This window comes from Carassius auratus, chromosome 43, assembly GCF_003368295.1.
Source record: "Carassius auratus strain Wakin chromosome 43, ASM336829v1, whole genome shotgun sequence".
Classification (NCBI taxonomy): domain Eukaryota; kingdom Metazoa; phylum Chordata; class Actinopteri; order Cypriniformes; family Cyprinidae; genus Carassius; species Carassius auratus.
The window spans coordinates 19,354,065-19,379,252 of record NC_039285.1 but is presented as its reverse complement, the minus strand read 5'-3'; the positions used below and the strand labels follow the sequence as shown (position 1 = coordinate 19,379,252).

General features: G+C 36.8%; 1 protein-coding gene across 2 annotated transcripts in view; it reads right to left on the bottom strand.

Annotated features, from left to right (window-relative positions):
• Positions 1-279: 279 nt before the first annotated feature.
• LOC113061841 (voltage-gated potassium channel subunit beta-1) overlaps positions 280-25,188 on the bottom strand; it is a 108,269-nt gene continuing 83,360 nt past the window's right edge. For both annotated transcript variants that reach the window (XM_026231304.1, XM_026231305.1), the window contains 9 exons: positions 19,083-19,127; positions 18,538-18,581; positions 15,052-15,138; positions 5,097-5,182; positions 3,008-3,128; positions 2,772-2,866; positions 2,497-2,617; positions 1,560-1,648; positions 280-1,480 (listed from right to left, as the gene is read on the bottom strand). In XM_026231304.1, coding sequence (XP_026087089.1) covers positions 1,391-1,480; positions 1,560-1,648; positions 2,497-2,617; positions 2,772-2,866; positions 3,008-3,128; positions 5,097-5,182; positions 15,052-15,138; positions 18,538-18,581; positions 19,083-19,127 — 778 coding nt within the window. In that variant the 3' untranslated portion in view covers positions 280-1,390. The remainder of the gene's footprint in view (positions 1,481-1,559; positions 1,649-2,496; positions 2,618-2,771; positions 2,867-3,007; positions 3,129-5,096; positions 5,183-15,051; positions 15,139-18,537; positions 18,582-19,082; positions 19,128-25,188) is intronic.

Genomic DNA, 25,188 nt, shown 5'->3' with positions numbered 1-25,188 from the left:
TTTATAGTTTAAATTTATATTAAATGCAGTCTGCCAAACTTTAGAGAGTTGTTTAATCCACTTAAACAATGTTTATTTGTAATCTCATAATTTTTATTTCGTCTTTGAAATGTGCTGTTCTCCCAAATGTACTGACAAGCATTTATGGTAAACTAAAATGTACTTTCTTGTCATTTCTATTGAAACCTATATATAATGTATTTAAATGTATATGTAATTACACATTTGTAATGACAAAGCTGCAATTCAGTACATTTAAAATATAGTAACTTTAAAAGGAATAACAAACTGCATACTATAAATAACACTTAGTTTAACACAAGTTCTTTACATGTGCTATAATATGATACTCAACACATCAAAATAATTCTACAAAGCACAACAACATATTATTAAAACTAAATTATTTAAAGCGTACTTTGAGGTAAATCTTTTCATTTTACGTCTTAAAAGTCCTATTAAGTGTATTAAGAAACATGGTCATGAAAGTGTCATGTATTTGATTTACAGTCCCGTGTCCTTCATTGATAATATGTCATCCAGAAGAACAGTTTTAAAAAATTAATACTTTGCAAATTTGCAGTACACTAAAGGTGTGTATTCAGTTTAATTGAGCACACTTCTTTTCCACAAGGGTGTCGCTTTAAGTTGTTATCCTCTGAATATCTTCTATACTGTTACTAGGAGAGAAAAAAAAAACACGAATTTATAATCAAACATTACCACGAATGCAGCTGGCATAATATACTATATGCATGTCAGATCCGCTCTAATAATGTATATTTGTACTACAGTGTAGATTGAGGTTAAAAATACAGTTGCATGATCATCAAGCATGTATTTATAGATTTATGCTACCCTCATTCAAGTAGTAATTTCTTTAAAATATCCCTCCTAAAATATCAATACAGGCATTCTTGCACAGGCAAAACAGCATGAATCTTTGTGAATGCACATTGTTTCACTGCGTCCTCTATTCTACAGTCTGTGAAACAGGATTGCAGTTGCTGCGTTTGAACACGAGAGGGCCACATGCTCTCTTCTTCCACTCTTTGTGCTAATACAGCCAGACATCCCAGTGGCTGATGCTTTTCAGAGCAGAGGCCAAGCATGGGTGTTTATAAGGTTCATAGATCACATTTGTGAGTGAAGATCTCCTGCAAGGTGCCATTACAAGGTGACACTTAGACACCAATCGAGGGGATCCTTGGGTGCAAAGGCACACTTGCAGAAACAGAGGGGATGCAGGTACAGGTTATGGAGGAGAGCACTCCAAGGCTTCAGAGAGAGGTCATACTGATGATGGAAACAGATTTGGAGCAGGAACCACTAGGGCACGGACACTGCTACACATGCATCTCTCTTCACCATGAGCCTGTGTCCAGAGCCTCTAGGACCGATAGTCCTTCTTACTGTATGGCCTATTCCCAAGTATATGATCGATGTCTGAGACCACGTGGGATGTCATCTTTGGAAGAACCTGAATGTGCAAAGAAATTAGTCAGGGCACTTCTGGAAATGAACATTTTCATAGAGAGTCAACAGATGCATTTCCTCACCTGTATGGCTCCTAGGTTTTCAGTTAGCTGCTCTGCATTTGAAGTTCCTAATAGTACGGAGCTCACTCCCTCGTTCCGCAGACACCAGGCTGGAGAGAAAAAGTGACAGAAGAAGTCTTTAAAACACTCTTCTCAGCAGATTACGATTTTTGGACATTAGGTGGCACAATCTAAAAACTAAAAGTACTGTAAGTTGTGTTTGGTTGGCCAGCATGAGCAGATGCTCCTGTAATTACTCCATTATGTGGTCAAAAAAAATCATATTTCTTCGTTGACGGCAATTCGAAAGTACTTATGAATTCTAATGATAAACGTGCTTATTATATTAATATTTTTAAAAGTTTGAGTTATTAAGATTTTTATGTTTTTGTCTATTATGCTCACCAATGTTATATGATTGATAAAAAAAATACAGTAAAACAATAATTTTATGAAATGTTATTACAATTTTAAATTCATTTGTGTTCAAATATATTTTAAAAATGTAATTTATTTTGATGATGAAAAAGCAGCCATTACAATCTTCCGTGTCACATGATCCTTCTGAAATAATATCTAATATCCTGATATGGTGCTCAAAAAATATTTCTTGTTATTCTAAATATTTCTTGTTATGCTTAAAATGTATGTGGAAACAGTAAAATTAATTACAGACCCCGAAATAATTATAGGAGATATTACCAGTGATTGTTTTTGCGATCTCATGAAAAGCTTGGAATAAACACCCATTGCCACCAAAAATGCTCACAAGATTTTTTTTTTTTTTTTTTTTAAATAGATTTGTATACATTCTTGGTTGTATCAGTGCAGCAAATTCTTTACATCACCTCTTAAGCAATAATTTAAGAACAAGAACCAAACCATCCACAATCTCTAGTCTGCTCAAAAGTCTACACTGTTCTGGCAGCTCCACTGGTGTTGATGGGAGAATTCTTACCTACGGCGAGTTGAGGCAAAGTGCAGCTCAGCTTCTCAGCAATATGACTGAGTTCTTTCAGCTTTGCCTGCTGCTTTCGTCCATCCTCACTAACTATCTTGTCTTTCAGCCACTGGTATGACTTCATGACAAAAAGACAAGAGAAGTAGATGAGTTGAGTCAGGTAGGAAGAAGCTAAGAATATAAATATTTGATTTGTCATCACGTATATGCAGCAGTATGTTTCTAGAAAATTCTAACAATTTAAAATACAATTTGCCTATAACTCTGAATACCTTCATAGCTGCCCTGGAGGATTCTGGGATACCGTTTTCATACTTTCCAGTGATGATCCCACATGCCAAAGGAGACCATGTCATGGCGCCCACACCTACAGTCCCCCACAGAATCAAGGTTATATTTATGGTCAAGATGAGCAGCTGCTGCATGTTCTCACGGATTAATTCTCTCAATTTGAAAGTATCATATTCACTGAGATTGAGTGAGTAAATGCTGACTGATTGACACCTGCCTATCTTATGGTAGAGCTCTGGCAGCTGCACTTCGACCTTCTCCCTCTGGAAGAGATGATACTCAGCCTGCTCGCACACTGGAGGAATCAGGTTAAACTGCCTCGCTACAGAATATGCTTCCTAGAAAGAGATAATAGAAATTACAATACACTTTCATATAAAAATATATAGGTTACAGCAGGGTTCCTCAAATCTTGCCTTGGAGGTCCAATGTGCTGCAGAGTTTAGCTCCAACCCTGACAAAAGTCACCTGCCTGTGATTTTCTAATGATCCCAAAGACATTAATTGGCATTGATTAGCATACTCAGGTGTGTTTGATTATGGTTAGAGCTAAACTCTGCATGAAAGTGGATCTTGAGGTTATTAAGTTGATGTCATTTGGAATCATTAAAATGTGCTTGGAAAAAAATATAATCATAATATCAACTATCAACATGCACTGTATTTTTCCTCTTCTGCTGTCGTGGTAATTCAAGGAATGTAGTGATTGGTTGTCAAGGCAGCCAATCAAAATTTAGCTGCCTCATCTCTGATTGCTGGAATTATGACATATTGTAATGCTTGGTTGTGTTGAGCCATTTAGCATCAATGGAGCAAGCTAGGGAAACATTGCATGCGCAAAAGAGAACGTCTGAACACATCCAAAAACGTATTTTAAATGCAAAATTGATTTTAGTACGCTCCAAATACTTTTTTCTTTGCAAGACAAACATTTTCTACACAAAACTCACATCCGAGCAATGCAAAATGCACTTTTGTGCACTCAGAATAGGATCTTTCGCACGCAGAATTGTGGCAGAGATCTAACCCGATAGCTGACCTGCCATCGAGGATAGTGAGAACGGAGGAAGGAGACGAGTGGCTTCTGGCCACCACACCTAATGTAATACTGGGACTGCCATAAGATAGCCCAGCAGAATCATTCAGCAGCCACACAGCAATAATCTAATGAGTGGACGTGCGCTGTCGCCTTATATACGGGGAGTGGCAAAATCCACTAGCCGATTTCCAATGGCATTTTCTCACAGATAGGGAACTGTTATAGCAACTATAACTGTGATGCCAAAGCTAGATTTCCTCTCTGATGTTAAACTGTGATGTTTAATATTTTTGTGGAGAGTGTGATTTTTATTTTATTTTTCATTATTCTTAGATGAATGGAAAAATTTGTAGAGCATTTATTGGAAACAGAAATCTTTTGCAATATTATAAATGTCCTTACCTGCCACTTTTGAGCAATTTAATGCATCCTTGCTAAATAAATGTATGAATTATTTAAAAAAACACAACACATTTTTTTAACAATATAATATAATATAATATAATATAATATAATATAATATAATATAATATAATATAATATAATATAATATAATATAATTATAGCCTTTTTTTTCCTATGTAATAATGTTGGAATTGTTCAATAGCTTTTCTGTAGTCAGGTCTTTAGTTATGTACACACTGAGAAATACTGACTATAATAAAAGTGACAGCTAGTCCTGGTTACCCCATACAGTCTACAGTTTATCACAAGACTGCTGGTATCCCAATTGACTCATTGTTTGCATATGCATATAAAGAGCTCATTTCAGGCTGTGAACACATGTCCTATTTGAAGGGGGTAAGTTTCTGTGGGACAGATCTAATGTGACACCAGAACACGGTATTATCACAGTCACATAAATTACAGCTCATCAGTGTGTTAAAACCTTAATCAAGCCTCAAATTATCGGCCGTGAAATAATAATGTCAGTGCTTAATTACAACATATCAGTTTGGGCCAACTTGCTTTGCGCTACACTGCAATTACAGCAACATACAGTACTGCAAAACACTGACTTCAGGCAGAGGACTAAAAATATGTTACATGGCCAATATACACTATAGAGGAGCTGAGATACAAGAGGGTACTTTGTTATCATTGCAAACACTGTTTGCTCCACAATTCAGTCCTATAGAAAGCCAGTCATCAGTAACAATCTCATTTAATGTAAGTGATACACTTGAATTCTATTGAAATACTGTGCCCTGTAAGGTGATGTGAAAAGTTTCTCTTGACAAATGCCGTTTAGAAAAATGTTACTTACCATTATTTCCATAGCTGTCCATCGTGAGGTCCCCCAGTACATGGACATGCCTTGGTTTATCACGTAGGTCATGGCTCTGACGATCTCTGCAGAGAAGATTCACAAGATGTACACTTTTATGACTTCTGTAGCACACTGAAGTACACTTTTAAAGTGCAAAATGTTCTTATTCATAAAAAATAAAATAAAATAATAATAATCCTTCATTTTCTTTCTATTCATGCTGAAAAGCCCGAAAATAAATAAATAAATAAATAAAAAGTATAATAATAATAATAATAAAATAAGATAAAATATAATGATAAGCTACAATAGTTCTGCTGGTCACCAAAGACAAATGTAAAATTTGGTGGAAAACTAGCTAAATTAAATAATTTTCTAAAGCTGTCTGTAATGACCTCTTTCTCCACTCTCAAAAAATGTTAATATGGATATTCATTGATTCACACATGTTGAACTTTGAGAGAGACTAAACTCGATTCCCTCCCGTTACGTTCTGATGCTCTAAAGAAAGTTACTGTGTATTACTGTTTTTATATGAACGTATTCTCAGTATTGGTGTTTTCCCATATTTTGAATTGCACTGCATTGTGTTTTAGTGCTAAAGGAAATGTCTGTAATGTCAGAAAATGTCCAGTACATTAACTGGCAGAACATTTGCAGTATCTTCTATGTTTTATCATTTATTTTTCCTTACAGTGTACACCTGTGTTTGCTATCTCAGACTTCAGGTGCTGACTTAATCAGGTATTGTACAATATAGTTTCATTCACTGTGTGTCTCAGCTTTGGTGGATTATGTTCAGCTTGATGTACTTTTGTGTGGTTTCACTTAATTCAATAAGTGCACTCATGAGGAAAAAAAAAATTATGATAAAGTACGGTGTAACTTTATATTCCCTTCAGCTTTTACCCTTCATGCTGATGGAATTGTAATCGGGTAAGAAACAAAAAGCGAAAAAGCAGGGCCAAGAGAGTCAGTGGACTGCAGAGCTACTGAGGAACTTTAATATGCACTGCACACAGTGAGAAGCGCTAAACTCTGGACACTTTTTGCTTCAATGCAGCAGAAAAGCACTGCATAGTTATCTGCCTGCCCATGCTTATGAGACAGACAGCGAAAGAGAAGCATCCACATCTGTTCCATGTACAAAGATAAGGACCAGAAATGATTAAGGGGTCTAGACTTGCAATTTTTGTGGCACTTTCAAAATAGCACATCACATAAAATAGCATTTCTGTGATGTGCAGTTTCTTGAATGACATAAAAATAAAAAAAAATTAGAAGAATGCTTCATTGTGTGGTGAGAGGAAAAGTTAATGCATTATCACATTTGTAAACAATATACCACCTTCACTAAACCCTACCGAAACCTAACAAATAATGCTGACAAAAGCAAACGTGAGATTTGTTACAGAAACCGTGCAATTTTGGCTTGCTTCAGCGGGGGTGAAATGCTATTTCATGCATACTGAGTTTTTTTACACTGTTAAAGAGTTGGATTCCCATGCTAAACAAGGACAAAGTTTCAAAAATTAAGTTGTACGTTTGAAGGAGTATTTTTGTTCCAAAAATACTCCTTCCGGTTTGTCACAAGTTTCGGAAATTTTTTTTTTTTTTTCGAGTATGGGTCTGTGTGACGTTAGATGGAGCGGAATTTCCTTATATGGGTCCTGAGGGCACGTCTGCCGGAAGAGGGCGCGCTCCCGTATAGCAGAGCACTCAGAGCACAACAGACTTCACTGATCAGAGCGAGAGCGAAAAGTCACGAAAGAAGTGTGTTTTTGGTTGCCAGTACAAGACAACCCTGCACAGATTACCCCCCCCCCCCCCCCAAAAAAAAGAAAAAAACAGCATTAAGGGACCAGTGGATGGAGTTTATTCTACAGAGCATCAACGGAGCTGTGCAAGTGTTTTTGTTTGTTCCCTGCATTTCGAAGATGCTTGTTTTACAAACAAGGCCCAGTTTGACGCCGGATTTGCGTATCGCTTATTTCTTAAGGATAATGCAGTCTCATCGAAAAAGGGTCACAATCCTGTGTTGAAACCGCAGGTGGTGAGTAAAACTGCTTCAAATATCTCTGTTTTGTTAACTTAGCTATCGGCGCGTAAGCACATCAAGTAAACAACATGCAATGTTGGCATAAAACTGCACTTTCCAAAAGTACACCTTAAAAAAATTGTAAAAATAAAATAAAAAAAAAGACGGCATAAAGTGTAACTTAGTCATTTTTCAAAACCGCTAAGCAAATATATACAGTTTCAATACATACCACATAGAGACGTCGTTGCTGATGCTGCTCTTGTTCAATTTCAGCTTAGGGATCTGATTCTGGATCATAAATATACGCTGAATCTGACTGTTAGCCATGGTTTGTTTTGGATGATGTTTTTTTCCTCACGGTAATGTCACAGTTTCTAGCGCTCTCAACGCAAAAGCCTACTCGCGCTCGTGAATCTTTAGCTCCGCCCACATGTCACGCCTCCAGCCACTTGTGTTTTTCCAGGAAAAAACTGTACAGACTATCTTTCTCTTATAAATATAATAAAAATAAAGACTTTTTGGAGTTATGAAGGATGTAGTACTACTCTACAGGTACTCAAGATTAACAGGATATTGAGTGAAAACGAGCATTTCACCCCCCCTTTAAGTCTTTGAGCTCTTCTAAAATATGTTTTTGATAAAAGATAATCTCCTGTAATAATAATTTGTGTAAATGGAATAAAACTCCAGTGTTCATTTAAGATGAAATCTGCAGTGAATTGCGTGTACATTTTTGTAGTTTAGCAAAATTGTAGTTGAATAATGAAAATATAACATATTTTCAGAGTTTCACACATTTTTGATATTACAAACAATTAAATTCCCAAATTAATTAAATGAGATTTGCAAATTCATTTACAAAAAAAAAAAAACACATCCACAAATAGCTTTTTAATGTCAGAAACACAAATTTGCCTTGCATTCATTTGTGAATAAGGCCCTGTGCATTCATAGATCACTGCATGTATTTGTGGATCGCTCCCAGTACATTTGTGCAAGGCTTGATCACTGCATGCACTTGTGTATTGTGAAACATTTCTGGCATCAGTGTCTACTCAAGCCAATCAGATAACAGCCATATACATCACTGACCAGTCATAGAACGTTTGTAACAAATAATAGTTGTTACATCTTTTGTTTGAGGAAAATGTAAAAACATATAGGGAAGTAGCACTTAAAAATCAATCAAGGCTAGCTGGTTGGCAGGCACTGTGTTAGGTTTCATGAGTGTGAGTGAGAAGTGATGGAATGAAAGCAGAAAAGCTTGTTATAGTATAGAGAGGTCTGGAACAAATGGCTGAGTCAGGGTGACCTTGGCTTCCAGCGCAGAGCTTTGAAATATAACTAAGCCCTGAATGTTACAAAACAGAACAGCTCTAAACAGTACATACATTACCAGAGGGCCATACTGATCCGCCTCTAACAAGAGAATATTGATTGAGCCCACGCAAAGAGAGTGACTATGAAAATCTTTCGAAAATCTTTTTGGCTTTACAAGGTGCTAGAGGTAAGCTTTATCAGCCATTATGCCAACTTTGCTAACTCCAAACTCGGTCCTCCACAGACACATAAGCAAACCTGCAATGCAGTACTTTATAGTTAGTGAAAGACATTAGCTATTTGAAAAGAGTAGTACGACAAATTCACAGGGGAGGAGTTGTGAATGGCAATGCAAATTTGTATCAACAGCATTGTATACGCTCTGTTTGCATGAAGTCTGTTTTTTAAATTGCATACAACGTATGCTTAGCTTGCACAAGGTTTTTTTTGTTTTTTGCATTTACAGTGCCCAGGCCTATAGTTTAACAGTCAAGAAAATCAACTGATGAGACGGAACAACAGCATACTTAGACACAGAACAAGGATGAAACTTTTTATAGTGCATATGTCAAGCTCCTGTGTTCATGCAGACTATCAAATAGAGTATACTAATTGAAAGGCTGTGAGTTTGGCTGTAAAAACTGAAGTATACTGTGGGCAAGTCACATGACAATGGCAATGTGTTGGCGCTGTATTTCATTAATTCTGATTGGCTAAAAAGTTACTTACAGAGTTTAAGGTGGTCACAGGGCACCAATTACAGTAATATCTGTATTGGACAATTTAAACAAGGTATTTAAAAAAGCCTAGAATCTTTAAAAGCTATAAAAGCATAAAATGGCTTGAATACCTCTATGGTTAATGTCATGGTCACACTACATTTTGAGCATGCAAGATTTCTTCGGATGATGCATCGGCCGTGATATAGTCACACTGTGCACAGCTTTTAAAAAATGCAATGCAGAGTCATTTTAATTGATGAGACACTGCATCTTTTTTTTTGCACATTTTTGCAGGTGAATGTGTTGTATTTCAGCACTTCCACTAGAGGCACTGTAGAAGGGTTAAAGGGTACATAACATACACAGTTTCACTTAATCTCATGTTAATCTTGAATACCTATAGAGTAGTACTGCATCCTTCATATATCCAAAGTCTTTAGTTTTATTATATTTATAAAAGAAAAATACAGATTTCTGATTCTGCCATGGGCGGAGCTATATTACTGATGTTTCGTGTTGTTTCCATTAACATATATTCACTTATGTGCTGATTTCCAAGAAAATACAGAAATCTGATGCAATTGTACTTACACGAATGGGGTCTTTTATCACAGGAACGGTTCCATGTTTTAATAGCAAACGATCCAAATCCAGCGTTGACTTGGGTCTTGTTTATAAAACATTCGTCACTCAAATGACCAGAACATAAAGGCACTTGATACACTCTGTTGCTGCCCTGGAAAAACAAACTGCATCCACTGTTCATGTAACGCTGGGTTCTTGGGGAAGCTGAACTCTGTAAACTTCCCCTCACATCCAAAAACACACTTATTGGGAGGCATTCTCAAACAAATCCAATGCAGCGCTGCTGATTTTGAAGTGCGTTGATGTGCACGGTCTTGCTCTCCTCTGGTCAACATGTGATTTTCCGAAAGAAATGCAAATATAAGGAGTTCTGCTCTTGACTACGTCATTAGATCCACGATCAGGAAAAAAAACAGCCAAAATTTGTACCCACCCGGAAGTAAGATTTCCGGCACAGAAATTCTCAGTCATGAGAATCAATCTCTTTAACATTGTACCATTGTGTTTACTCCAATTCTTCAGTCAGTCTTCTCTTTTAGATCAAATACTGTTATTGTAGTGCAACTGTTTGTTGAGCAAGTAGGTTAAAATTAATTAAACCTTTTGCTGCTGCATCATTAAAGCAAGAATGCACATCAATTATGATATCACCAACACCAACTTCACTATGAAGAGGGTGCAACAATGTCTTCACTTCCTGCAGAAGCTGAAGAGAGCCAGCCTGCCACCACCCATCCTCACCATCTTCAACAGAGGAACTGTGGAGAGTGTCCTGGCCAGCTACATCACTGTGTGGTTTGGTAACTGTAAAACAGCAGAACGCAAGACCTTCCAGCACATAGTGAGGACATCTCAGAGGATCATAGGGCTCTCTTTCCCCTCGATCTAGGACATCTATCAGGCAGGCACACTGTGTATGCAGAGCCTCTGCCATTGTTGAAGATTCATCTCACCCCTCCAACCATCTGTTTGACCCTCATCAGGCAGAAGACTACGCAGCATCAGGGCCTACACGACAAGATACTGCAACAGCTTTGTCCCCCAGGCTGTCAGAATCCTGAATTAGCTAGATAGAACCCAACATCCTACTTTCATCATAAATTGCCTTCCTACCCCATGTCTACAGGAAAGAAAAAAAAAAAAAAAAAAAAAACACTGCAATGGACATTCTCATACATCTGCACTACAACTGTGCACTAGACACTCTTGCACAACGGTCACTTTACATATATCCACACTCAACCCACCCAATATGCACTAAAGACACTCTGTGCAAAGGCACATATTCTAAACTAATATCTGCTCTGAGCCAACTCAATTGTGTACAAGCGCTTTATTCTTAAACTCTTACAGTTTCACATTTCTACCTCATTTAACACATCTGCCTAATTATATTTATTGTGTTCGTCATTTTTATTACCCGTCATATTTAATGTGCTTTAAGCTTTTATGTCCATGTTGTCATGAACACGAATGTACACTTGTTTTGTCAGTGTCTTTGCATCTTGGTCTGTCAGAAACGACATTTTGTTCTTCTGTATACTGTGTTTGTGGAAGAATGACAAAAAAGCAAAGTTGAAGCTGAAGTTATTTCCTGTGCCAGCAAATAGAATATCTTTAACCTTGTAAGCTTCAATTACTCTCCATGAAACTTTAGATAGAAGATCGACCGAAGTATGAGGAGACTTAAGTTGGATTAAAAATTTGGCACAGAAAAAAGAAAATTAAGCCGAGCTTACAAATTCTTTTTAATTTGGAGATTTTATCTTGGGGTGAGACTTTAAGATCATTCCATCCTTGAGTATCACTCTTGATCTTGACTAAGATATTATTAAAATGGTTTTATGTTTTATGACAATTTATGACAATTGTATGATTATCTTTATATATGTTAATACCGAAATAGATTAATAGGTATCAAACCAACATTAAAAGTTGTAAAATTACTATAAAACACATAAAACGGTAATTAAACAAAACGGAACTTTGTGCAATAACAGGAATGTTTTTCTGAACATTTTAGTATTGTTTTTTTAATTATAATGTCACGTACTTAAATTGTTTAATTTAAATGGTTCATTGTAAAAAAAAAAAAAATCCCCCAAGAAATAAAGCCTTGTGCAACATAAAGGGCATATATTTCTGACTATCTGAGTTAGTTTGGGCTCACAACAACCTTAAAGAGTTTAATTGGCCAAAAAAAAAAAAAAAAAAATGTCTAATGAATGTCAAACTAACTTTACCGCCATCGAAAACCGCAACGCGAGCACCGCACCAACTGCACAAAACGCCACTAAAATGAGAGAAACTTCAGCCTCGGTTCTGCCGATTGCCGCGACCAATGCCAATGGTGAAAGTCTTTGCGAAAGGAGACCCCGCCCCATTTTGGAGGTTCTGCCCAATTTTGGAGTTCACACCCCATTTTGGAGATCTCCGGTCTGCAGTTTTAATCGACTTGGATCTCCAGGCTGCAGTTATACCCTTCTCGCCTGCGGCAGAACCAAGGCGGCAACAGCGCCACAATCCCGCGGTGGACGTTACCTCAAGAAGACTGCCATCTCGCGGTCGGGAAATAAACTCGAAACGAAACAGCTGCCATGAATCTTGTATGATTATTATAATTTTTTTATATCTATATTATGTTTTCGATAATTAATACAGTATTGCCAAACAAAATATCGCAATACTCATGTGTATCGATATGTTCTTACACCCCTAGTGGGAACCAAGGAGTCCTGCATTATTGACACACTGTTTTCCTAATTAATGTTGTTCAGTTGCTTTGACACAATCTTTTTTTGTTTAAAAGCGCTTTATAAATAAAGGTGACTTGACTTGACAGCATGATTATTGCACAAGTGTGCCTTAGGCTGGCCACAATAAAAGGCCACTTTGTGTACATAGAAAAAGGCTTAGATCTTTGAGTTCATGAGTGTTGGGTTTATAATTTTGTTCAGTGTATAAAGGAATGACCACATAATTATCTCTCTCTCTCTCACTTTTGGACTGTAAATTACTGATAATATGTCTGTTGCTCCCCCTTGCCCGTTTGTTTTTTTTGATGTTTGTTATTTTGTTAATCCAAAAATAAAAAGTTGATCACAAAAAAAAAAGAGAGAGATTTTGCTGTCCTGTCGTTTTTTTCCAAAAGCACACACTTAAACAGTAGATTACATTTTCAGGCTGACTGCAGTGCTTTAACAGCAGTCTTTGCATTGTGTACTTTGGGCAGAAGTAAGAAGTCTGGTTATTCATAATTCTTACCGTGATGGCACCTCAGGGACTGCACTTAATCGTAACCCTGTTATTACGAATACTTCTTTTAGAGAACTTAGAGGGATGTGCCTGCAGGACACCAACCCATTTAGTCTGACACACTTTTCTTTTGTACATGGCATTTGATAAAGTATTGTCATTGTGTCTTCATTTTCCAGAGAGTGTCCCAAGTTCTTTGTCGAAGGTCAAGTAAATTCCTTCAAGAGGAATGACTAAACCTACCAAAGTCTTCAAAATATACCCCAAATAGTTTTCATGCACTGATGTTTTTTTTTTCTTCAATAATACTTTAAAGTTTCATTAAATTGATTAAATGAGACATTAGCCATGTTTCCATCACCCTTTTTTTTTTATATGTATTTTGAAGTATTGCATATATAAAAAATCTCTTAATTTCCATAAAAGTTTAGGTGGTTTTTGACTTTATACAGATGTAAATTGTGAAAAGGAGGTAATGTGAATAATAAGAGATGGAAATGCATTTACAGAATAAATTCCTCCATGTGCATCAAAAAATGTATGTGACTTTGTGCAATGGGACTGTATAACTTAATTTAACCAGCGGAATGATCTCATTGCATAGCATCTGAAATTTTGTTATGGTCATTATTAAATGCCCAAGCATAGTCTGTCGTCAAAGTATTTCTGGATAATTGCTTCCCGTCTAGGGTTGTGACGAGACACTTTTCCGATGAGACAAGATACGAGACACGAGACAGGGTTCACGAGAATGAGACGAGAGAAAATTTGTAGACATTTTTTATAGAAACCCTCAATTAAAAATTGTCTTTTATTCAACTGAAAAACACAAAATGAAAAAAAATTAGGTCCATTTTGAAATCAACTTGTACTTGTCAACTTGTATGAAATTAAAAATTTATTTTAATTAATTTTATGCACTAATAAACATCATGTTAACACAAAAATTATAAATAGTATAAATATAAATAAACAACACAAATATCCCTTTAAAGTGGAAATGAAGCAGTCAGTCTTTAAAGCTGCAGTAGGTAACTTTTGATGCTCTAGCGGTTAATAAACAGAACTGCTTGCGTCTCGCGGAAGAACATTGTAGCCGGAACTACTTCTCTCTGTTTATGTCTATGAAAAATCACAAAGGTGCTGGGTTACTCCGCCGCAGTACCCCCGAAGCAATCTAAAATAGTCCGAATATAAACACTTATTATAGGTGCACCCTAGTGATTCAGGACAAGCTAAAAACACTGTTTGGAAAATGGATTCATGGTGTACTCGCTTATTATATACATTTTTCTACATTTTGAACTCAAAGTTATGGACCGCAGCTCTAATTGGTTGTTTTCTTACCGGGAGCGGTCAGTAACTGCAAATGGCAATAGGACCACTGGGAGGAGCCAGAGGAGCTTGATTTTTTCACAGATTATCTGTCTCATATTCTACTGTCAGGACATAATGACAGGTTTAACATATGTAAAAAATATATTTTTACAAAAGTTACCTACTGCAGCTTTAATATTTAGTAAACTGATTTCCACTTTAATAAAAAAAGTATATATAAGGGAGAGTTTGGGCCCTATGAAATTGTTTTATTTTTTTCTCACTATATATATGAATCGTTGGTATCGATCCCTCTTTCAGAAGCAATCTTTGCACAACTCCAGCGCTGAACTGACCCTTGTTTGTGAGTCAGTCCAGCGTAAAATGTTAGCACAAACGTATAGGACTTTTCCTTTTTTTTTATTATTAAAGTGATTTTTGCATTCCTTGGCACCTTTTAATAATAAAAAATTTATATTTCAAATAAATGCTGTTAAAATAAGAATTATTGAGCAGTATAGAAGTATTTTTCAAGGATCATGTAAATGGAGAAATACCATGTATATAAGTAATTTTTTTTTTTTTTTTTTTTTTTTTTATCAAATTAGTGCAGCATTGGTGAGCATAAGAGACTACTTTCAAAAACATCTTACCAAAAAGATTTGGTAAGATCTTTTGATTTGACTATGCTCATTTTAATGACCAAACTTACCCTCCATTGGTGTGTTACTATCAGGCCGGTTGGCGAAGACCACATCTACATATTCCAGCTGCATCCTCTGCAGGGAGCCCTTAAGACCTGAAAGATGAGATGTGTATTGTGAGTCAGTCGGGGTATTTGTTTTTCTTCCCTTTAAAAAAATGTATCTGTTATCTGTTTATCTACCAATGTAGCATAATTATATAGTTATACATTGGGAACATTTTAGTGCTTAAAGTTTTTGAAAAGTTGTATGCTCTGAGAGACAACCGTTTGTTGAGGACTCTTCATAACATGAAGAATTTCAAGCTCATAGCATCAGAACAAACTTTCACCCACTAAATCAAGCTTCGCAGACGAGGGACCCCTAGCTGCGTGAGTCTGGTGGACTCAGTAATCACGTTCGTCCTGTACAGGGCCCCAGGGCTCATTCGTTCTTTCTGTCTGTGCTGGATTGATCGTCAAGTGTAATGAAGAGGGTTTGGTACTGGATTCCATTCTCTGTCCACCTTCACTCTGACAGGGTCAGCATCTTGAGGTCAGCTGAGACTTGACAGTCAATAAATGATGGTGGTTTGTCAGCAGTTTGAGACACAGTGGGCCAAAGAGATATGCAATTAGAGATATCTGATTAATTGTATAGTGCAATGTAGCACAACAACATATTTGACAACATCCTATCTTTACCATGACACCCCAGTTTGATTTATTCTGTTTGTTTCAGCACTGCTAAACTATTGCTTTATGTCCTCTTTCTCTAAATGTGTATGTGTGAATGCTTAGATCAATTAAAGAAAAAGGAATCTACATTATCGTTCAAAATTTGGGGTCTGTTGGGTTTTTAATGGTTTTGAAGGATTAGTATGCACTGAATTGAATTAATCAAAATACTGGAAAAGAGTAAACATAGAGTGAAATATTATTATAATTGAAAATATATCTTTGTTTCTCTTTTAAGCAGCTGTTACTCCAGTTTTATTGTCTTTCAGAAATCATTATTATATTCAATGGGTGCTTAAGATGCTTTACTTATTGTTATCAATGTTGAAAACAGTTGTGCTCCCTTAATCGCTTTGTGGAAACCACAATACATTATTATTATTTTTTTTCAAGATTGTTTGATATAAAGTTCAAAGTTAAATTTTGAATCCTTACAGAATGAAAGTATCAATTCCTGATATATATATATATATATATATATATATATATATATATATATATATATATATATATATATATATATATATAGGTTAGGATCTCGTTGATCTCTGAATTCTCAAGATAGTAAAAAACAGCGGTGAGCGCCGCGACGAAAACACCGAAGAAGCTTAAGGTTTTATCCCATTTACTCTCAAATACATTCATGCCAAGCTCGATAAAAAGAGACGACTTTGGTAGTTGATACGCTGCAGCTTCTTCTTTCTGTTATAGCAGTGATCCTCATCTGGCTCCCGAGTTTCCTGCAGAGTTTAGCGCAGACTCCAATTAAACACACCTGCCTGTGATTTACTAATGATCCTAAAGACACTGATTAGCAAACTCATGCATGTTTGATTAGGGTTAGAGCTAAACTTCGCAGGAAAGTGGATCTCGCGAGCCAGATTTGAGGATCACTGTGTTATAGCGTCCTGTGTTTCACACTGCGCATGCGCAAAACGCCTACATGCAATGCAGCGAAAATTACAGCTGTTTGGGAAAGCATATGCATTTTTACCTGGTTTTACTGGCACTTGAAGCCTTCAGAACGTGAAAATATCGATCCTAAAGTATTGTGGCAGAGCAAATGAACACCTCCCAAAAACAAGAGTGCACAGAGTGCTGCTTATGTGATTGTGGCACATGTTTTTGTTTCTGAGTTCATTCTTTCGAGTTTCTCTATCCATAATTTAATAGATATGTGGCTATATTTAACCACTGGTTCACCTAAAACTCTTACACTATCTGTAGTTAAATGGCATGGTTTGATATAGTGCTCAGGTAAATTTGATCTAAGTAAATGTTAAACTTTTGAAATTCTGAAAAAAAGAACCACATGATGAAACAATACATGAAAATTATGTATCTGTGTCCTGTTATTTATGTTTTGGTATGCATTTCAGAAAAAAAATGGTTAGGATTCAGGTGTAGTTGCAAATAGTGATTAATCATGATTAATCCACTGAAAATTCTGATTAATTTGATTAAAAATTTTAATCATTTGACAGCCCTAATATATATATATATATATATATATATATATATATATATATATATATATATATATATATATATATATATATATATAAACGACATGTAATTACATCTGTATTTAATTTCTGTAATTACATTCATAATTACACTGTTGACCCATACTTTATACCTTAACCCACCCTTAAACTTACCCATACCTCCAACCCTCTCCCTAACCTTACCCCTATCCCACCTCAATAGCAGCAAAAGTGTTTTACAATACAATATGAACACAATAAGTACATTGTACTTATTTTTTTTTTAATGTAAGTACATAGTAAATAAGGCCACCTAATATAAAGTGGGACCTATATATATATATATATATATAGATTTGCATCAATGACAAATAACAATATAAAGAACTGATACTATTTACTGCAAAAATATACATTTATAAATGATGACTAGAATTATCAAACGGTGTGGACATCATGTAGAAATAATATTTTCCTCACACCTTGAAAACATGTTCAAATATTAATCAGTATCATTAAAACATGTTAAATATATTTTTTAAGGTAAAAGTACGAACCTATAACTTGTGCCAAAAATATGGCCCAAAGTCTCAGTCCAAGCTTATCTGTGTGTATGTATGTGTGCTTTGCAGCCTGACTAGACCAATGATTGAACCAAACGCAGTGGTGTAAATATAATATGGCCGGCGTGTTCACAGACATGCTCCAAATGCAGGGAGCTGCTGGTGGGCGAGAGTAGTGTGTATCCGGAGCTCTATGTTTGTAAAATAGGTGTCTGGCCCCAAACTTGCTGGCATGGAAGAAATATAAGGGCCAGTGCGAAACAGCACACACAACCAATATTTCATCCTCTCTGTAACCCTGAATATCTAGGCCAGAGGTGTGAATTATTTCCGTACTCACACACCAAATGTAACTCTGATCCTACTGATAGCATCTACTGTATGCAGAAAATAACTAGCTTTTTCAAGCAAGTAGTTCACCTACAAATAAAGGGTCTCATTATTTACTTAATGTGCATCATCCTTTTAAATGTTTCCTCTACATCTACATCAGGTTGAACCATTATTTTGATGCAAGCAAAGCATGCTGAAATGTAATATCACCATTCAAGGCGCCTGTTGGTGTCAGATGAAATTAAGTCGGGGAAAACTATGTCAGAAGCACATTATTCTGATTCTTGATTCTGTGCATTGTCTGTTCAGTTACTGATGCTGTCTTTAACATGCACACAAGCTATGATCACAGAGTGAGAGTATTTAGAAAGCGAATGCATGTACTGTAGCTTTACCTTCAATAATGTGTTTCCTAGAAAGCCCTCGTTCGGTCTCGGCTCTGAGGCAGAAAAAAAAGAGCAAACACAGAGACAGATGTGCATCAGAAAGCAGAATTTCAGACAGAACTAAGTTTGGTCTAGCATATGAGACGTGTCCTCCTTCTGCCAGAGTTTCTTGCTCATCTTTTTCTTCTTTCAAACTAGCCCTTTTGCATGTTCATATTTCACGTCAAATAAAACCCTGGCATATTTAAAGTCTGATTATTATTCATGAGAGAGGATTTGTGGGGAAATGGGACAGTACTTTGCTTTAGTCTTATCAAGCTCTGCAGCTGCACTTCTGCGCACTTACTTACAGAATACTTATTCATACAGAAAACGCTGGGTCAGCACTTGACTTGAACCAAGGTTTGTAATTACATTTATGAAATGTGGGAATCCATGGATGTCTGCATTAAGTGTGCTGCCCTTTAGAATGTGTAACAGTGTGAGAGTTATGAAATAAAAGTTGTCATAACTGGACGTGACATTCACAATGAGAAAAATGACAGTTAACTCACTTTCCACCCCAGTAAAGCTTTGTGGTAATAACCAGACTGGAACGCCTTGAGAAAAGATAGGAGGAAAAAGGGAAAAGTGAGTTAGGATTTGCACTTACATATTCCATTTTTTTTTTTTAATCAAACAAAAGTTGGTTAATCAGTATAATCCACAGTACGCATATTTACATGTGCCGTTATAATCAAACCACAGTCACTTTTTTTCCCCTTTTCTTTCTTTTTTTTTTTGTAATCAAACTACAATGAGACAGTTTTTGGGGTCAGTTAGAAATATTTTATTTTGTATTTATTTTTTAACAAAATGACTACTTCCTTTCAGCAAGGATGTGACCGTAAAGACACGTTACAAACTATTTTTTTTAAACTATTTCAAAAGGATTATATTCTGAAAATATTTTTTCTCCAAACTAAGGCAGCATGACTGTTTTCAACATTTATAATAATGAGAAAATTATTAAATGTTTTTTGATCCCCAAAACAGCATATTAGAATGATGTCTAGAGGATAATGTGACACTGAAGACTGGCAAATGGCTGCAAATTCAGCTTTGCAATTACAAGAATAAATTGCATTTTAATAGATTTCTGGTCAGACAGATATTGAATGGCTTCTATCTATTTTGAACAGTCAGTCCCTTGATCATTGGTTTCATGACTTCATCAAACAGGAAGCAGGCTGTTGAGGCCGAACTGTAGAGATAGTGATTGCTATTGCTCAGCGATGATACATGTGTAACCTTCGCCTGTAGCTGTTTCGGCAGTAATCTGCAGGTCTCTCAGAGTCACTCTCATCTGCATTGTAAATGGGTGTAAATGAGCTTTCACTGATGTTAAATCATACTGTGTCCTACATTCACTACTCACAAAAACTTCAGAGCTGCCCTCTAAATTTTGGCCTTATAAAATAATAAAAAAAAAAAAAAAAAAAAAAAAAGCTGGGCTGTAAAATTCAACAGATATCTTAGGCCAGATGTCATATTATAAGTGAATTCAATGGCTTTGTGTTTCACACACAAATGTCACTGTATAGAAAACAAGCAGCTGGTGTAGAAAGACATGAACTTCACACTGAGGGAATAAGTTAATGAAAAGGATGATGAAATTGAAAGAGAATGAAAGAAAACTTGGCATGGAATATTTGGTCCATGAGGGAAATGGGGAATGGGACACAAATTTGAATACTGAAGAGAGGGGGAAATAATAAATTGGGAAGATATAAAAGATTGAGTATGAAAATAAGAGAGGGCAAACTAGTCCCACAGCATACCCTCTCTGCTCTGTTAATTAAAACTGTGGATCTCAGGGGTCAGTTCACCTTTAAAGGTGCCATATGCAAAAATGGAGGTAAAAATATCCATAACATGACCTACACGCATCAAAAGAATGAGAAGAAATAAGGGCGATGATGTCATAAAAAAAATGTCAAGTTATAGTGCTGCAGAGATATCAAACTTAATTAGCATTAGCATTACTAGCCCCGGCCCGACAGGTGTCGTAATACCAGTTTCGGCCATGGGAGGCAGTTTGCGGGCAACATAACCACCAGCCAACCTGCAATACACGAATAACTTGTACGGCTTGTGGGCGTGCCTGAACCTGATGTCAATCATGTGGAAAGTACAGCCCACTAGTTCATTTCAGTTCAGGGAAGAGAGAGAAAGGATGGCTCAAGCCCTTGGCAAGAGACCACCACCCGCTACAGGGAAACAACCGCGCTCGGAATCAAATCCGATAAGAAAAGGAGCCGAACCAGAGTAAACATCGGCACTGCTTTTAATCGCTGGAGACAACTGATGGACCTGAAAGAAATCAGGTTCAACTCCGAACTTGCAACATTACTTTTGGATTGGTAAGTTAGATGCTGTTAGTATTTCGCTAGAAGTTTGTTTTATATGTTTGTGTATTTGTTTTCGGGAAGTTATAACATAGAAATGTATGGAAGGCTGTTCGATAAACGTGCTAATGTTAGCGATGGCTAACCATAGCTGCGTTTGATAATTAGCTAGCTATAACTTAACATTACCCATTTTATAATATCATAACTAACCTGCTCTGTCTAATCTGTTGGTCTCCATGTCCTCTTTGCTTCGTAGTTTTTCTGTGCGTGAAAAAATTGATGTGTGGCATGAAAGCGTGTGAAAAGAGTCAATTGCGTGTGTCTCACGGTGAATGCTTGAGAGTTGGCACATTAGTTCCCAAGCAGAATAAAGGACAGGTTGATTATTGCTGTTTAGCGTTTGTATTAATCTATGATGTGTCCCTGTTTGCGTACAGGGACATAAAAAATAAATTAAAAATGATACGTGGACCAAGGTGTCTGAGATTGTTCATTTTAAGTGTAGCAGTCGATTCTTTTCCACTCGGAATGTCTGTTTCCCCTCGGGTTGCCAGGTCCGTGTAATAAACCCAACCAAATAGTTAATCAAACATTTTCCCAAAGTAGCCTAAATTCTGCGGATTTGGCAACATTCCCTCGTGCAAATACACCAAACACACCTGGATGTAAGGAAAGCAAAAAGGGACCAATTTCTTGCTACACTGCAGCATAGTAAAATGATTCTCAGACTCCCGTTTATGTTCTTTTTTTTATTATTCATCTTGCAGTTGCTCCGTTATTTTAGTCTTATGTTTTTAGATTTCAAGTTAAAAAATAGTTCATTTTGAACTATTTGACTTGCCGTACATCCAGTCATGCTTCTTGCGCACGCTAGTTCTGATCGTACGTATAGTAACTTGGCAACTACGCAACAATTGTAGTATGTTTGCGTAAAGGGGAACAGACATTCCGAGGGGAACAGAATCGACTGCTACACAGCGTCGTGAGCAGAGCGGCAAGAGCGATTTTAGACACTCTAGACGCCGGCGGTGTGAACGCACAGTTAGGCTTCGGCTATGGCTGTAGTGTTGTTGTGAAAGTAGGGGCAGAGCATAGAGACTATGCCGTTTCTCGTTTGTTACTCTGGAGTAGACCATTTCACTTTATTGAGGCATACTGCCCCCATCTGGTATGGAATGTGGAGTATGACTTGACTTTTTTTGCCAAACATTACAGATGGCACATTTAATGTATATCCATCAAATATTTTCAGAAGAGATCCATACAGAGTTATTGAACTTTGATTGAGGATCATGTGATATTCATGTATGATCACTTCAGTGAGATGAGTAAATTGTAGTACAGATGTAGTACAGATCTACATATCTAGTTTGGGGACAGAGCAGATCTGAACTGTATAACTCAGTCTGATGAGATATGTTTCAAAGAAAAAGAGAAAGAGAAAGAGAGAGAGAGTTCATAGCAATCTTTGGAATGGCATTCTACCATAATACTTGTTCATATTTCATACAATATAGAAGTGGGACATCTCTATTCAGATTAAATAACTGCTGCATGTACACTATCACTGAAAAGTTTGGGGTCAGTAATTTTTGTTTTTTGTTTTTGAAAGATGTTTCTTATGACCAACAAGGCTTCATTTATTTGATCAGAAAAACAATAAAAAGAGTAATATTGCAAAATTTTCAGCAGCCACTATTTCTGTCTTCAGAATCATACAATCCTTCCAAATCCTGCTAAAAATTTGCATGCTCAAAAAATATACTGCGCATTATTTATCAATACTGAAAATAGTTGTTCCCCTTCAGGACCTCGAACTGCATTGGAAACACTATGGGAACGCCTCTACATGATTGTGTACTGAAGCACGTGTGACATCAGTCCGACAGAAGTGCATCAAGGGAAAACAGCATCAGCTTCTGGTCTTCAGCAAGTGCTCAATGTTGTATCCATGAAAAACAAAGTGTGTGTGTTTTGCCGGTGCACAAATTGTTTTCATAGATATGATGAGTGGCAAGCAGCATTTCAGTTCATTTGTTCCTTCCTGCCCACGTTTCATTACTGGTTGGGATACATATGATCTGCCAAATGGCTCACAATGGAACCCGCCGACTGTAGAAATGGGCTACAGCATCCAGTTTAGTTCTCGTCCGCCTCATTTTAACAGGGTTATGTCCCACTCGTCCTGAGCAGGCTCTGGTAATGGGACAAGAAGTAGACACTCTCTTGAGGATGGAGGCCATACAACGTGATCCTCCTCTCGAGAAAGAGTCCAGGTTCTACAGCCGGTACTTCATCATTCCGAAGAAGGATGGGGGTTACCTCCGATTATTGCTCTGTGACATCTGAACCGTTCTGTCAAAGCAGTTCAAGTTTAAGATGCTCATGTTGAAACAGATTGTGACTCAAATCAGGTCAGAGGGCTGGTTTGTCACCATAGATCTAAAGTATGTGTACTTCCATGTTTCCATCCTTCACAAACACAGGAAGTTCCAGAGGTTCATTTCTGGTGGCAAAGCTTACCAATATCAGGATCTTCTATTTGGCCAAGCATCCAGATTCTAAACTATATTGGCGATTGGTTGATTCTGCCTCAAACGGCATATGGTGGTTTGGCCTTTCGAGAAGTCATCCTTGCTCATATGAAAGAACTGGGGTTAAGGCTAAACACCAAAAAGATTGTGCTTTCTCTAATTCAGAGGAACACTCATCTTGGAGTGGTATGGGATTCATGTCGATGTAAGCACGTTTATCTCCTGCTCATATCAATTCAATTCTTGCAGCTGTGAACAGTATCATACTAGGGCCTGTTGCTCACTGTAAAAAATAGTTTCAGAGACTAGTGGGTCTGACGTCAGCTATGTCGAATGTCATTCCTTTTGGTCTGCTGTACATGAGATCCTTGCAGTGATGGCTTAGGGCCAAAGGTTTTTCCCTGAGGGGCAACCCGTTTCACTTGATCAAGGTCATGTGGCAATGCCTTTGTGCCTTATTCATGTGGATGAAGCCTTGGTTCCTGTCTCAAGGTCCTGTGCTGGGAGCTGTTGCTGTCATGTTGTCATGTACTGCTTATGACAGATGCTTCCCTCACAGGCTGGGGACTGGTCATGAGTGGCTGCTGTGCCCAAGGTCCAGTGGTGGGGCTAGATCGGGGCTTGATGGGGATATAGCCCCATCAGAAACTTGCTTAGCCCCTGCACAGTAACTAACGGCGCATATTCTCTGAGACAACGAGACAAAACTACTTCAACATATGCTGATAATGGTATTTAACTGTAATTATTCACTTATTATTACTCTTTTGGCCCGTATAGAGAAAAAACATGAGAAGAAACGTATTTCATGTTTTTGAAAATCAGTGCATGACATAAAGCTGCTCTTAATTTTAATTGATGACTGCAGTGTTAATAATTTAAATTATAGGCCTATAATTCAATTGTATAAATGAATAGACCTAAAAAAAAAACTCTTTTAAACTCTTTTAAAAAACATTTCCAATGAGGAGTAAGCTAATAGCCTAAATTTTAAATGTCCTCACAGCCCGTCGTGTGGTAATGCACTATGAAATTGCGGTGCAATAATTTTATGTAATTAATAAAAGTAACCTAATAATAATAATAATATGCCTGATAATAATAAGAATGTAACATGCCTACATTAATTGGAAATGCTAATTCCTCTTAATATTGCAAATTTTTTGCCATTATCTCTGGCTACCATCATAACATGATATGATGTAACTCAGCACAAGGAGGTGTTCACCGGGCCCCCCAACACGTGGGGCCCCACCGCAGTGCGTGCCCTGTGTGCCAATTTGCTATGCCATGTGTGGAAATAGTTGTATAAATTGCCACTTTATCTATTGCAAAAAAATTAATAAATAACAATAAATAAGTAAAGATGGTTGGAATTTATCATATTTTTCTGCCAGTTTGCATTACGTTACTGACACTTCATGGTCAGAGAAAACTACCAAATAGATGCGTAAAAAAATACAAAATAAAATGAAACATGCCCACTTTCGCTCTTTCTATGTGCATTCATATATTGTATTAATTTGTGTCATTTTTGGCAGATGGCATAAGAAGTTATTTGACTTATAACAGTGGCATATGAGAAATTTATACCACTTTATTATTTTGTTAATTTTTTTTTTTTTTTTTACAAATGTTAAATATGCAACCCCTCTGAATTGTTAAGCACCCCCCCCCCCCCACCTTAGCACTCCCAACAAAAAATCCTGGAGCCGCCACTGCCAAGGTCTGTAGAA